At 41.9% G+C, this 14,108-nt stretch overlaps 1 protein-coding gene across 6 annotated transcripts in view; it reads left to right on the top strand.

Annotated features, from left to right (window-relative positions):
• Window positions 1-14,108, top strand: part of hdac11 (histone deacetylase 11) — a 72,685-nt gene that overhangs the window by 33,747 nt on the left and 24,830 nt on the right. For 3 of the 6 annotated variants that reach the window (XM_067588403.1, XM_067588405.1, XM_067588404.1), the window contains exons 2-5: window positions 11,025-11,084; window positions 11,204-11,352; window positions 12,611-12,711; window positions 13,648-13,764. In XM_067588403.1, coding sequence (XP_067444504.1) covers window positions 11,050-11,084; window positions 11,204-11,352; window positions 12,611-12,711; window positions 13,648-13,764 — 402 coding nt within the window. In that variant the 5' untranslated portion in view covers window positions 11,025-11,049. Of the gene's footprint in view, window positions 1-8,199; window positions 9,931-11,024; window positions 11,085-11,203; window positions 11,353-12,610; window positions 12,712-13,647; window positions 13,765-14,108 lie in introns of those variants that run through there. The other 3 variants (XM_067588402.1, XM_067588407.1, XM_067588406.1) reach the window with 2 other exon arrangements.

The following is a 14,108-nucleotide window of genomic DNA, read 5'->3' on the forward strand; positions in this document are numbered from 1 at the left end:
TGCAAAGCATGTGGTTGTGAAGAGGTAAAAAAAGGCAGAGTTGAGTGAGTCTTAACTCCTGCAGTGCCACAAAAGTGGCTGGGATTTCTGGGCTAGCTTCGGGCTACGTCCGGCACAGGGGGACCCACCTGAGGTTTAAACTATAGAAAAGACGTTTTCGGGGTAGGATTTGGCCTATTTCGTTTAAGCCAAGATCGGGGATCATCCACTCTGTGTCCTGTGAGAAATGTTTTCAGACTTGGGATTCTAAGTCCTAGAGTCGGGCGCCGGTAAAAAATTTTTCAAACAATAAACAGTGTACACAAGACGAAGAGTTGCTTCGTCGGTTTGGCTTCAGATCACTGCTATTGCACCAGGAAGAGAGGTGTAAAAAAAAGAACTTCGGTGATGCTGGGAAAGTTTTGATGTGTCTGTTTTGTGTTTGATGTGTTTGTTTGTGTGATGTTTTTAATGTAAATGTGTTAAAATGGACAACAACACGTCTAAAGCAGTGAGTAGAACACAATCTACTACAAAATTAATTAATTCACCAAAACACAAGAGAAAGAACAAATCTGTTTCAGTAGGAAACAAACGCACCAATTCAGAAGTAAAAGGTCAATCTGCCATTGATAAGCTTCCCGAAGCAAACCCCCACACACTCACAGATGCACAATATAGAGCGATGTTTTCTCCACAATCTCCGGCGGGAGTTGTTGGTAGATTGAAAGGATGGACTTTTGTGTTTCCATTTTCTTCCCTTATGAATCAGTGGACAGATGGCGAATGGCCATACGAAGGAGCGTTTGATAGAGATAAGCTTCAGATTGCTGAGTACAATGTTAACCCAGATTTTGGAAATCCATCTTGGGATAGTGCGTATATGAAAGATTGTGTAAATGTGTGGTTAACTGTTGCTCGTCAGAGGTGTGGAGTGAGTCTGGATGAAAAAAGAGTTGATCGTTTTTCTGATGAGTTCAGAGCAGCAGTGGAGAACTGTGTTAAATGTGTGACAGCATGTCACTTGCCTATGTTGGAAGCAGAGTTGCAAACCAGAGCTACAGAAATGATGAAAATTAAACAGAGGCATGGTGAGAATGTGAAGGCCATTTCCAAAGCTATCATATACGGTTGGGCAAAACGGCAAACTGATGCTCCCTCTCCACAAACTTTGTTGACCATTGTATCCAAAGCTGGAGTGCCTTTGCAAGAGTCACACACAAACAAAACAATGATTTCAATTTTTCCACAACTTTCACCTTCAAACCCCTTTTCAGCTGCTAACATGACTGATCAAACCATTTCACAACAAGCAAAGACTGACGATGAATTTCTCTTACTAGCCGCAGCTGTTGAGGGACAAAGACTACAGACTGAAGTAGAAAATAGAGAAGAGCAGATAGCAGCTAGAGAAAGGGAAAGAGACAGTCAGGCTGCTAGAGAAAGGGAAAGAGTTAAACAGGAAAAGAAAGATAGAGCCGACGAAGAAAAAGCTAGGAAAGCTGCAGAAAAAGAAAAGAAAGCTAATTTGTCATTCAAACAGGTAAAAAGCCAGAAAAGAAAGGAAAAGAAAAGACATTTAGCTGCCGTTGCTGAAGAAACAGAGATAGACACTCAGGACAGCTCAGGAGAAAGTGAGGTAGAACTTGAGTTACAAGGAGCCAGAGGTAAGGGGGAGGAGTCTGACACAGACCATAGTGACGACACAGAACCTGCAGTCAGGCCAAAGATGACACAGAGACGACCCCACACTGCAAGTAGCAAAACTCAGAGACGAGGTACAACTAGAATGACACATTCACATCTGGAAAGACATACAAGATCGAAAACTAACATTTTAGAGCCCCCTCTAAACATTACATCCACCTCAATAAATGCTCCAAAAATCATGGTTGGCAACACAGCTGTCTGCAAACCATGGACTCCTGCTGAGATAGTTGGAATGACACAAAATGCCCCCAATCCGACCACAAACCCAGATGAATACTGGGGATGGTTAAGATATGTATGCTCTGTGTATAACTGTCTGATACCTGATGTTGAACAATTACTTGCTGGCTCATACAGAACGGAGTGGGATTTGTGCAAAGGTGAATTTCTTTTCCCTGCTCGGACAGAGGATGGCCAGTGGCCTCCTCATAGAACCATGATTGACTGGTTAAATGAAGAAGCAAAAACAGCAATAAGAAAATGTGCACGACAGCGCACTGACTTTAATAAAGTAATTCACTGTGTCCAAGATGCATATGAAACTGTACCTGAGTTTGTTAACAGATTTACACGTACTTGGGATAGCAATGCAGGAATAGGACGAGAAGGAAATGAATATTTTGTTGTTACAACCTTTGTGCAAAATCTAAAACCAAATGTTGCAGCTGCATACAAATTGTCTGTCACCGATTGGCAAACCAAAGACTGGAAAGCAACAGTAAACAAAATGATGGCGCTAGATAGGTGTGAAGTTTTTGCTGAAGACAAATCTGCCTCCTTCCCAAAACAAATGTTACAGCATGCGCGACAGGGGGGTGGACAACAGCATTTCAAAAACAATAACAAGCGAAAACCGGGAAAGTGTCACAAATGTGGGAAAGCGGGACATTGGGCTAATGAGTGTAGAAGTGGTCGTCGTCAGAACAAGCAAAATTACCCATTCCAGGATCACCAAACAAGGAATTTCCAACAAACAGCCCCCCTTGCTTTACCACAACAACAACAACAACCACTACCACCTCCTCCACATGTTGATAATGTGAATCATGGACAATATTACAATCAAGCATAGGGAGGCCATAGAGGGGCAGGATCAGAAAAAACATTTCCCATTCAAGCAGCTGTAATTCGACTTTCAAAAGATCCTTCAGAAGATCCAATAATGCCTGTTGAAGTAAATGGTAGTAGAGTTGACATTATGGTAGATAGTGGGGCCACAATTTCCACTGTTAAAGCTGATGAGCATGTATGTACACCAACACCTAATTTTGTCACCACCGTGGGTGTTTCCGGCGTTCCTGTTGTTGAGCCACTATCACAGAGAGCTAAAATAACTGTTGAAGGTTCAGATGTGCAACATTCTTTCCTGATTTCTGAGAAAAGTCCAATTAATCTCATGGGACGAGATTTACTTTGCAAGCTACATGCCACCATTCAATGCACACCTGATGGATTGTTTTTAAGCCTACCTGATGTGAAGGCTGCTCATGCATTTCAGTTTTTGAAAACTATTGCTGATTGTTTGTATTGTTGGTCATTGACTGATTTTAACATGGCTTCCAGTTTCACAGTATCTAGCATTCAAAAAATTGCTCAAATTTCACCAGCATGTGCAACACAGATGTCTGCCATGAGGCCTGTACTACAGTGTCACTGTACAGCAGCATTTAACCCCCCAGAGGTGTACAAACAATTAGCTGATGTGTTTTTGAATACACAAGAGGGGTTGGAGTGTGAACAATGTTTGTTTGTTGGTCCACAGGGATGTGCAATTCCAATTCGGTTATCTGACGCACAGCGCAAATTGGTTAATGAAAAAGATTCATTTCCATACATCACTGTAGCTGTCTCTCCTGGCTGTGACCCACAACAGCTTGAAAGCATGGTGGCACAGTGCCAGGCATTGAGAGGAGCTGCGCAGACTCCTCAAACTCAAACAATAACACACTTGGGCCTTGAGCTGTACATGTTATCTTTAACTGAGCACATCCAGCTACCTCAGAGTAGGTTTGTTTTGCAACAACCACCCCTCCCCACACAGTATGGGCCTCCATCAGAGCTTTCAGAGGTTCCATCTATTTTATGGGCTAAACATAAAAACCATGTGGGTTTTGTGAATTCGGCTCCACCTCACGAAGTCACACTCAAACCTGGTGCTAAACTACCAATGGTCAGGCAATACAATTTGCCACACAAGTCAATTGCTGGTATTGAAGGTGTAATTCAGTCTTTACTGGATCAAGGTGTGTTGGTTCAAACAACAAGCCCATGTAACACACCCATTTTACCCATTCCAAAAGCAAACCGCCCAGATGAATGGCGTTTTGTACAAGATTTGCAAGCTATTAATAGCATTGTAGTGCCAACAGCTCCAATTGTGCCAGACACAAATTCGATTTTAGCTTCACTACCATCCAACTCAACACACTACACAGTCATTGATTTGAGTTCAGCTTTTTTCTCAATCCCGTTGCATCCAGATAGCCAGTATCTGTTTGCATTCACATTCAAAGGAAAACAGTACACCTGGCAGAGTTTGCCTCAGGGTTTTGTCGAGAGTCCTACAGTTTACGCAGCAGCAGTGAAACGGGACTTGGATGACCTCCACTTTCCAGGGGGCTCCACTCTCCTACAGTATGCAGATGACCTCCTGATAGCTTCACCATCACAGGAAGCTTGTCGAACGGACTCCATCTTGCTCCTACAGAGACTAGCTGAGTGTGGTCATAGAGCATCACTTGCCAAACTGCAATTTTGTCGGTCTGAGGTGACATACTTGGGTCATGTTTTGAAAAATGGACAGCGCCTGTTGTCACCGGAGAGGTTGAAACTGCTGGTTAACATGCCTCCTCCCACAACCAAGAAACAAATGCTCTCGTTCTTGGGGATGGCGAATTATTGCAGACATTGGATCTTTGAGTATGCTGCTATGGACTCTGTTTTGCGAAACGCCACACTGCAATCAGCTCCTCCCAAGGTGCAGTGGACTGAGGACATGAACAAAGCTTTTCAGGACCTGAAACATGCTCTCACCTTGGCTCCGGCATTGGGGCTGCCGGACTATCATCAGCCGTTCCATCTGCATGTACATGAACGAGATGGCTTTGCTACAGGCATTCTCGTGCAAAAACATGGGTCTCATTACCGTCCAGTTGCGTACTACTCCTCTCGACTAACCCCTGTGGTTCTTGGCATGCCAGGTTGCTTAAGAGCGGTGGCCGCCGTTGCCATCATGATTGAGAAATCTTCTCCAATTGTACTGGCTCATGACTGTGTTGTGCACGTTCCACATGCAGTACTTCACATCTTGAACACATCTGCTACCCAACACATGACAGCTGCACGTCGTTCAGGCTATGAAGCAATCATTCTTCATAGTCCACACATCACTTTAAAACGCTCACCTCCATTGAATCCAGCTACTCTCCTTCCATTGATTGACACAGATGATGAGCATGATTGCATCACAACTATTGACCTGTGTACATCCCCAAGGCCAGACTTGTTGCAGACACCAATACCCAATTCTGATTTGATTTTTTACACTGATGGTTCAGCTAGCAGACCATCTGATAGCACACATCTAGCTGGCTATGCAGTAGTTAACGATTGGGGGGTAGTAGAGGCAAAAGCACTGCCTCCAGGTACCTCTGCTCAAGCAGCAGAACTGTATGCTCTAACTAGAGCGTGTATTCTTGCTTCTGGTAAGGTGGCTACTATTTACACTGACTCAAGATATGCATTTGGCGCTGCTCATGATTTTGGCCAGTTATGGAAGATGAGAGGTTTTGTGTCATCTTCTGGAAAACCACTACAGCATCACACTTTGGTTAATGACCTGTTAGATGCTATTTTGCGCCCATCTCAGCTTGCAATCATCAAATGTGCTGCTCACACGAATGGAACTGATCCTGTTTCACGAGGAAATGCAATGGCTGACACTGCAGCCAAACAAGCGGCACTTTCCTCTCCCTCTTTGGTACTTCAATGTGCCTCCACACAACCTACCAATCCAATTCCAGTTCCTTCCGCTAATGATGTCGTGACAATGCAAAATCACGCTGATGACAGGGAGCGAAGTCTTTGGTTGCGTAAAGGTTGTAAAGTTGACGCGGAGTCTGGCTTGTGGCTCCACCCTGATGGTCGACCGGTTTGCCCTCGAGCTCTCCTTCATGTACTGGCACGTGTGACGCATGGTCCAGCGCATGTTGGAAGAGGGGTGATGAATGATGTTATTCGCTCACAGTGGTTTGCTCCAGGCATTACTCAAGTTTCACAAACACTTGTGGATAGTTGTATGATATGTCAACAGACCAGAAAAAAGAATAGCACAGTGAAACATGACCACTTAGAACCCCCATCAGGTCCTTTTGTAAATATGCAAATAGATTTTGTACATATGCCAAGCTCACAAGGCTTCAAATACTTGCTAGTCATAACCGACAGGTTCTCGAAGTGGGTAGAAGCTTTTGCAACGAAAAAAGAAGATGCAAGAACAGTTGTAAAGTGTCTGCTAAGAGAGGTAATCCCTAGGTACGGAGTGCCGCAGGGAATAGATAGCGACAGAGGTCCAGCTTTTGTGTCAAAAATCACTCAGGGACTGTCAGAAATCTTAGGATTTAAGTGGCAGTTACATGTTCCTTATCATCCACAGAGTTCAGGTCAAGTTGAGAGAATGAATGCAACTATCAAAGACAGATTGACCAAAACAGTCCTAGCCACAGGCCTGAAATGGCCTGATGCACTGCCGATTGTGCTGTACTCCATTCGGAGTGCACCAAGTGCAACTACAGGACTGAGTCCTCACGAGGTGCTGATGGGAAGACCAATGTCCACAGGGACAAGTCCCCCACTGACACCACACAAAGCTACTCTGCTTTGGACGGATGAGTTCATGACTGAGTATGTGAAAAGACTAACAGAGATTTTGAGAAAGTATCATTTACAGGTGGCTGACAGACTCCCCAAACCATCGGAAGAACCAATTCATTCCTTTCGAGAAGGTGACCTGGTATTAATCAAATCTCTGGAAAAAGTGTCTTTGTCTCCTAGGTGGAAAGGTCCATACCAGGTGCTGCTGACTACTAGGACGGCCCTGAAGGTCGAAGGCAGAGCAGAATGGATCCACGCCACAAGTAGGTTCGGGCAGGGGACAGGTCAAGTCGGTCCAAATGAGAGAGAGACAGGAGTCTCTCTGATTCCAGGCGAAGGAGAGCGGAAAGGCTTTCCTTCTCATGACACAGTCGGTGCCATGAACCCAGTGCCCCATGGACAGGGGCGCCCTTTGCAGAATGATCCAGAAAATGCAGACCAAGAGCCAGATCTTGGACATACGGACAAATCAATGAGCCCATTGGGACTCTACAACACTTTACTTTTTCTCGAGGTAGATGGCGGTGGTCTACATATGATAAAACACTGTTTGAGACGAAGCAGAGTTCATCCACGTCGATGAAGAGGATCACTCCAGGAGGATGGATTCCACATCACCATGCATCGTATGTGCTAGTAACCTCTCCATGGTGATGGCCCTCTACTGTACGCAAAGTGCATGGGTTGAAGACTTCACTTTGTGATTGATTTGTTTTATTGTTATGATGTAATCAAATGTTTGTATGACTCCCCTTTAAGTTGCTAGGATTTCATCTAGTAAGAGGCAGGAAGTGTCTTGTCTTAGGTTGTTTGCGCATGTGACTGGTGACCTCTGTCAATGACCTCCTTTAACGCTTTGGTGTTCTAGGAGATCTTCTTTGAGGATTTGCCTCACTACTGCCCCTGGTGGTTGGAAGACAGAACTCATGGGTCACATGACAGTTGTTTTAAAGGGGTACATAAGAGGGGTTTTTTATCTAATTTACTGATTGTTTGCTTTTATTGTTAGTGCATTATGTGTTTAAATGATTATGTGTTTTGATGATTTTACTTTTGATTTTGTTCAATGCAATTGTTGATTCTTGTATTACTTTTGTGTGAGAATTGTTATCTGTTGTGCGGATGTTGTTTCTACTCTGTTTGTGCCCTTACAGTCCACCAGTCCAGTCATAAATTGGTAATTTGTATTGATCTTTTGATCAATAAGAGGGGATTGTTATGGATATTCCATAACTGACCAGGACAACAGAATGTCAAGCTGTACTCTTCTGTTCTCTCAAACAGAAGATAACACATGTTGTTTAATAAACCAGGAGCCTCACAGGCGAACCAAGGCCAGAATGCAGGTCATCATCAGACGCAACAAGACAAACCAAAGATACAGATTTAGGTCATAGGTTTATGATTCGGAACTGACGAACTAGTTTCTATGATTGGCTTAAAGGCTGGTTTTGGACTGTGAGGGTCAGACGAGTTTGGGGACACCGTACGAACAGGAGGTGTCCCTTGAGTCGCTCTCCCTTGCAAGGTTCTTCATTAAAGTTTTCCCAGAATCATCATACGAAGTTTGGTTTGGTCTTCTCTTCTTCAAACTGACAACTGCCAGTGCATCAGCTCCGAAAATCCACAACAAGTGCCTTCACTGCAGCGGTGAAAACGGCTACTTGTTAACTCATATTGCACTGTAACAACAGAGACATTTATTATGTGGAACTGCACATTATTGCAGACTGAGATCAGATAAGATGAAATGTTATTGATCCCTATGGGAACATTCTGTGTGCTGCTGAAGTCAAACTAAAAGGATTCAATTTTTCTTTTCCTCTTGCTAAATCCTGCACTTTTGCTGCACATTCTGACATAGGTGACACCTTGCTTATCCAGCTATCCTATATATATACATAAATATATACATACACACACACACACATATATATATAGATAGATAGATATTCACACACACATATTGGAGCACAAAAATGCATGGGTGGGAAAGATGTGTAATTGATTAGGTAACTTACAAGTGTTACATGCTCTATTATCACTGTATGTAAATGTGTGCTGAGCTTTTTGCCTTACTACACTCACTCAAGTGCAACTTAGAGATACCTTACTTGGGTATTTTCATTATATACCACTATATACTTCTAATCCACTACATTTCATAGAGAAATAATATGTTTTTACTCCACTACATTTAATTAACAGCTATAATTACAAGTTACATTATAGGTTAAACTGGTCACCGAATACATAGGATCATCTTATTAAATATGTTACTGCACTCTTATAGATTAAACTATCCAACTATATGGAAAGTAGTTAGAGAGTCTACATACCTACTGTATTGTCCACCTACACAGGTGTTTTCTGGACAGTGGAGGCATGCACAAGATGTGCTTGATTAACATGTCCACCGCTCTTTAGTTACACCTGTTCAGGGTGGGATAACTTTATCATCCTTGTTGCTATGCTCAAATTGGTGATGCTACATAATTCCTAGCATAGCTCCATCCAATTTCACCTGAGAGTCACCCTTCACAAGTCTTACCAGGTTAACTCAAAACACCTGTGTGGGTGTGCAGGTCTTAAAACAGACAGGTGCCCAGAACTGCTGGCTTGGTGGTCTAACAGCTTCGCAACCACCCTTTAAAATTAGTAACAGTAAATTAAATGCAAGACATTCAGTTGAGTATTTTTTCACTGAGTATCTGAATATTTCTTCCAACACTGAATATAATTAAGCTTTCAGAAACACACATGTGTATATCTAGAACATGTGCAGTTCAATTTGGGGAATGCAACTATAATAATAATAGATCACTGCATATGGATGGAGAGTCAAAGACATAGGAAAAGAAATAGACGGAAAACATGAATATAGAGGGATAATTTCACAAGCAGCAAGTATCAGCTGCACAGTTAAAAACAAACACATTTTCACCATTTTCATTTCCTGTGTGCATTAGTCTCAAATTGTTTTACTGTTTACATTTGTACTGACTTATCAGCTTGTCAGTCATCTGTCAGGCGCTTTGTACTGCAATGACCTGTACCAAAGGTGCTATACAAATAAGGTTTGATTGATTGATTGATTGTGTCTCTTCTGCTTTAAATCTCCATATGCGCTATGAGCGTAACTGACGGGGCTCTCGCGCATTCTACGTACGTGTCCTACGCAGCGGCGGAGCAGGAAGAACTACAAGGCTAAACCTAAACGCTGTCCAGAAAAGACGTTTTCTTTCTGTTAGTTACTGCCGAACAAGCCCAGCTAAAGCTCGGCGGGAAGGACACGCACTGACAGTCTCCAGTGACTGTTTATTTGCAGCAGCTGTGCGGTGACCTGCGTTATTCCACATACAGCAGCAGGTGAGTCACATCATCGGCTGCTGCTAGTTTCCTAGTGTCCTCCGAAACGGTTTCATACAACAGCTGTGGTGACGTTTTTCCCTAAAACGGTCAACATTAGCCGGGTTAGACCATTAAAGGACTGCACAGGTGTACTTTGGAGGCTGTTTGTGCCCGCTGAAACATTTCTTCATGTCGTTGCGTCTTTGGAAATGTATACGCGACACTGCGCATGCGCGAGAAATGACACTTGATTCATGTACAGTGTAAGTTCATCGTCCCACATTGTTTCTTGTGCAGAATCCTGAACAGGATGTCGTCACCTTCTTAAAATAATGGCCCAAGTCATTTTTTCAGGTTTCTCAGAAAACACAAAACATCATCATGGTGTGCACAAGCTGCCTCTAGACACTGCACAACAGGCATACTATAATACTGGATTACTAATATTATGTTCAAGTGAGATTTTCATTAAATAAAAACTCAAAAGTAAAGAGGATCCTTTGTCATTTTTTTAGTTATACACATCATTTCTAGCTGTTAGATTACAATACAGTATTCAGATCTTTCTTAATTAGATCATGTAATGTGGAAAAAAATGAGACAAGAACTGTAGATGAAATATTGTTGAAAAGTCAGAGAAGAGTTAACAGAAAGCCTATCACTTGTAACAGCCACAGATTCTGGAGCCTTTCCACTCTTTGCTAAATGCTAGCTTCATGGACTTAGCTATTTTGCTGATTAAAATGCTGACTAAAAAGACTGAATAAAAAGACTAAATAACTATATAATATGACGATTTAGTCACTCTTTTGATGTAGGCCATTATACTACAGGGGTAGAATTGCATGATCTGTTCCTAACTGAGGATGTGGGCGATTTTACCAGAGGTGACCAGCATCATAAGGAGATGATTTAGGTAGAAAAAAACCTTTTTTGGTCAAAAAATGACTTGGACCATTATTTTAGGAAGGTGACAATAGGGAAGTTATAGCATTTAAAAATAAAAGAAATCTAATCTTAATTTATCTGAATTATCTGTTTGGAGAGTTACCATACATATTAACAGCAGTGAATTCCACAGTCAGTTGATTAATTTTCTTTTTATTCCCTAGATGAAAGAAGCAATGCCTGAGAAACATGTCTCACAAAGAAGATAATGAAGGGAAAAAGAGGTGAGGAGCACAAACAAACAAGCATGACAATTCCAATAGTGCTTATTAGGCCACTGGGGAAATCACTCCATGTAAATGTAGGCTAATGCAGCAGTGTTGTATCGAACACCCTCTTTCAGTTCTCACCACACCGAATTGTACGGCAGCATCCCTCCAAGATGTCTGCCGATTGTGTACCACCCAGACTACAACATCACCTTCATGGGCCTTGAAAAGCTCCATCCATTTGATGCGGGGAAGTGGGGGAAAGTCATTCACTTCTTGAAAGGTAAGAGTGTGACAAGCATCTTCCTGAGCTTATGTATATGGAATCACAGAGGTAGAGAACAAAGAGGAGATGGAGAGGGGAGAGGTGAGGTATAGTTGCTGGAAAGGGGAAAGGCAGAGTAATAGAGCACAGATAATTAGAAGAAACTCCCTGTGGGAGCCTGCGCAGGTACAGTAGATGAGGCCCAGTGCGGGTTTCAAGGCCAAGGGAAGACAGTCGCTGGCTAACTGGCACGACTTCACACAAAGTTGTTGTCAAATGCACCATGGATCGTCTTAGAGAAAGCGCTGTACGCAGCTTAATGAATTCACCAAACTTTTAGAAGTTAAGAGTGCAAATAAAAAACTAAGCCTGTGCTGACAGTGGAAAACCTGGATTTTTTTTTTTAAATGTACCCTTGCAATAAGTGGAGGAAAAGTGGATGATATTGCAAATATAACCAGCCTGTTTAGGAAATCATATAACGGTACTTGTTTTGTAATAGATTTTAATGAGCCCTCTATGTCACAGTCAGAGTCAGAGGCTGAATTTTTTAAAACATTATGGTTTAATGGTCCAAGAAAAATAGAACAGTCTCTTAATGGAACAGCTAATGTTAGTAAAAAAAAAAAAAAAAAGTGATGCTAAAATTCACCCTAATCATGTTAAAAATCATGTTGCTATGAAACATGTGCACTGTATGCTTAGTAACCATCGCTGCATCTTGAAAAATTAAATGTTTTTTCAGGTCATTGCAATAAGTTGTCAGATATAAACTGTTGGTTAGGGGGGGGTGATATGGTCCAAATTAATATCATGGTAGTTATCTCAGTATTAGTTTATGACCATATATACTTTGCTCAAAAATAGCATGATAAAAAACTCAAATTCATGCTCATCATATTGATTCTAATGGTTATATTCTCATGTACCAGGTGCCAAGTATTGCACAAGCTTCATTAAAGTCTCCTTTGTCAGAATGACAAAAAGCCGTCACTTAAACTGATAGATCAAGCCAGCAGTGTCGAGTATTCTATGTCTGAAAAGGGCTTAAGTGTGTAGCAGGCCTGGACCTTTTGGTCCTTTCACCTGGTTGGAGGTTATAATTTACAATTGGTGAATGAAAATGAAAATTATGCAGCACAAAGGTAAAACTTGAGCTCAATTGTGAAAGTTTGATTCAGAAAATTGGTATTACGGTCTATGTTTTCCATTGTAACGACACATCTTTTCGGACTCATGCCTATTTGACTCTAATCGCACAATACCTTTGTCTCAGAGGAGCAGTTCATCACTGACGGGAACATTGTTGAAGCCCGTGAAGCTACTGAAGAGGATCTGCTGGTGGTTCACACCAAACGCTACCTCAACAGATTAAAGGTAGCATCGTTATCCCTCAACACCACCAACCTTTAATGTGTCTCTCTCATTATGGCAGCATGGCATGTTCACTACAGTTCTTCATCTTCTCACATCTTCATCTTCTCTGTTCATCACTCAGAGGTACTGAGGAGCTGAGGGATCCGGCAAAGATTGAAATTGATTTCATTGTTATTAAAACGAAACGTTACTGCATGTTCATATTTAATATTTCATTAATGTGATTCACACCAAACTGTTTGTATTCATTTTCCATCTCATATTGTAATGCAGGAGGTGACATAAGAGAGCAGGGAGTGCTCATTAAAATGCAGTGGATTATCTCATTGGGGAAATAGTTCTCAATCACATCAATCATGTCAAGCATATTCAGGGGATAGCACCTCTCCGAGTCCTTCCAATCAAAACAGTTTTTGCGCTTTTAATTTATCAGCCTCAGGAGTTGCTTATGATCCACATTTGTTTTTACTTTCAGACTGGATTTAGAAGGCTATAGTTGAGTTGTTTGACTATTTCATACGGTCATTGTTACAGGAATACTGAGACATGACTGTAAATCTCTCATAAAGGAGTGTCTGCTGTAGGAAAAGAAGAGCTGATAACAGTAGTTCTATCTTGTCAAAGACTTTGCATTTCTTCTCTTTCCCCTTCACTGCATGCAGAGCCAAATCATGGAGGGCTCCAGAGAGGTACCTCAGTACTCTGCCTTGCATTTGCATTATTATGTGCTGTCCTGTTTTCATGTGAGAGTCAAGACTCAAGCACTGGCAGCATTGTGTTGTCTTTAGTCAGCTTTTCTACACCCTCATATCCAAACCCTGGTGGGCACACATAGGAAACATGTTGGGGGGGTTTCTAGGCATTTGAGGTTCATCTGTGTAGCACAGAAAATGGTCTATACTACTGTATATCTAATTGTGCTCTTTTTCACTTTAGTGGTCTCTGGTGGTGGCAACAATTACAGAAATCCCACCTCTCCTGTTTCTGCCTAATTTCCTGGTGCAGCGAAAGGTGTTGAAACCTTTGCGGACACAGACAGGAGGAACAATAATGGTAGGAATCTGACAGCCTCATCGTGCCTTTTGTGTGTCTTCATCATGTTTTCAGTTGGTAATGGTCACATGTTTTGCCAACTATCCCTCCTCATTAGTCAGAGAAAGTAATAGAGATTATGTTCTGTGGTGTAGAAGCTCTGCCAAATAATGATGTGATCCACTACTGTCTCTGTTACCTTTCATCAAATACAACAATCTCTTCAGGTGCTTTACAGATCACCCATGCAGCACCCATTCATGATGGTATTAATGAGAAGATTTACCATCAAATACAGAATTTGAAGGCACTTCCACAAAAACAGTTTTTTATTTCTTGGATATTAGAGATGAACTCAATATCTC

This window comes from Thunnus thynnus, chromosome 4 (assembly GCF_963924715.1).
Source record: "Thunnus thynnus chromosome 4, fThuThy2.1, whole genome shotgun sequence".
Classification (NCBI taxonomy): Eukaryota; Metazoa; Chordata; class Actinopteri; order Scombriformes; family Scombridae; genus Thunnus; species Thunnus thynnus.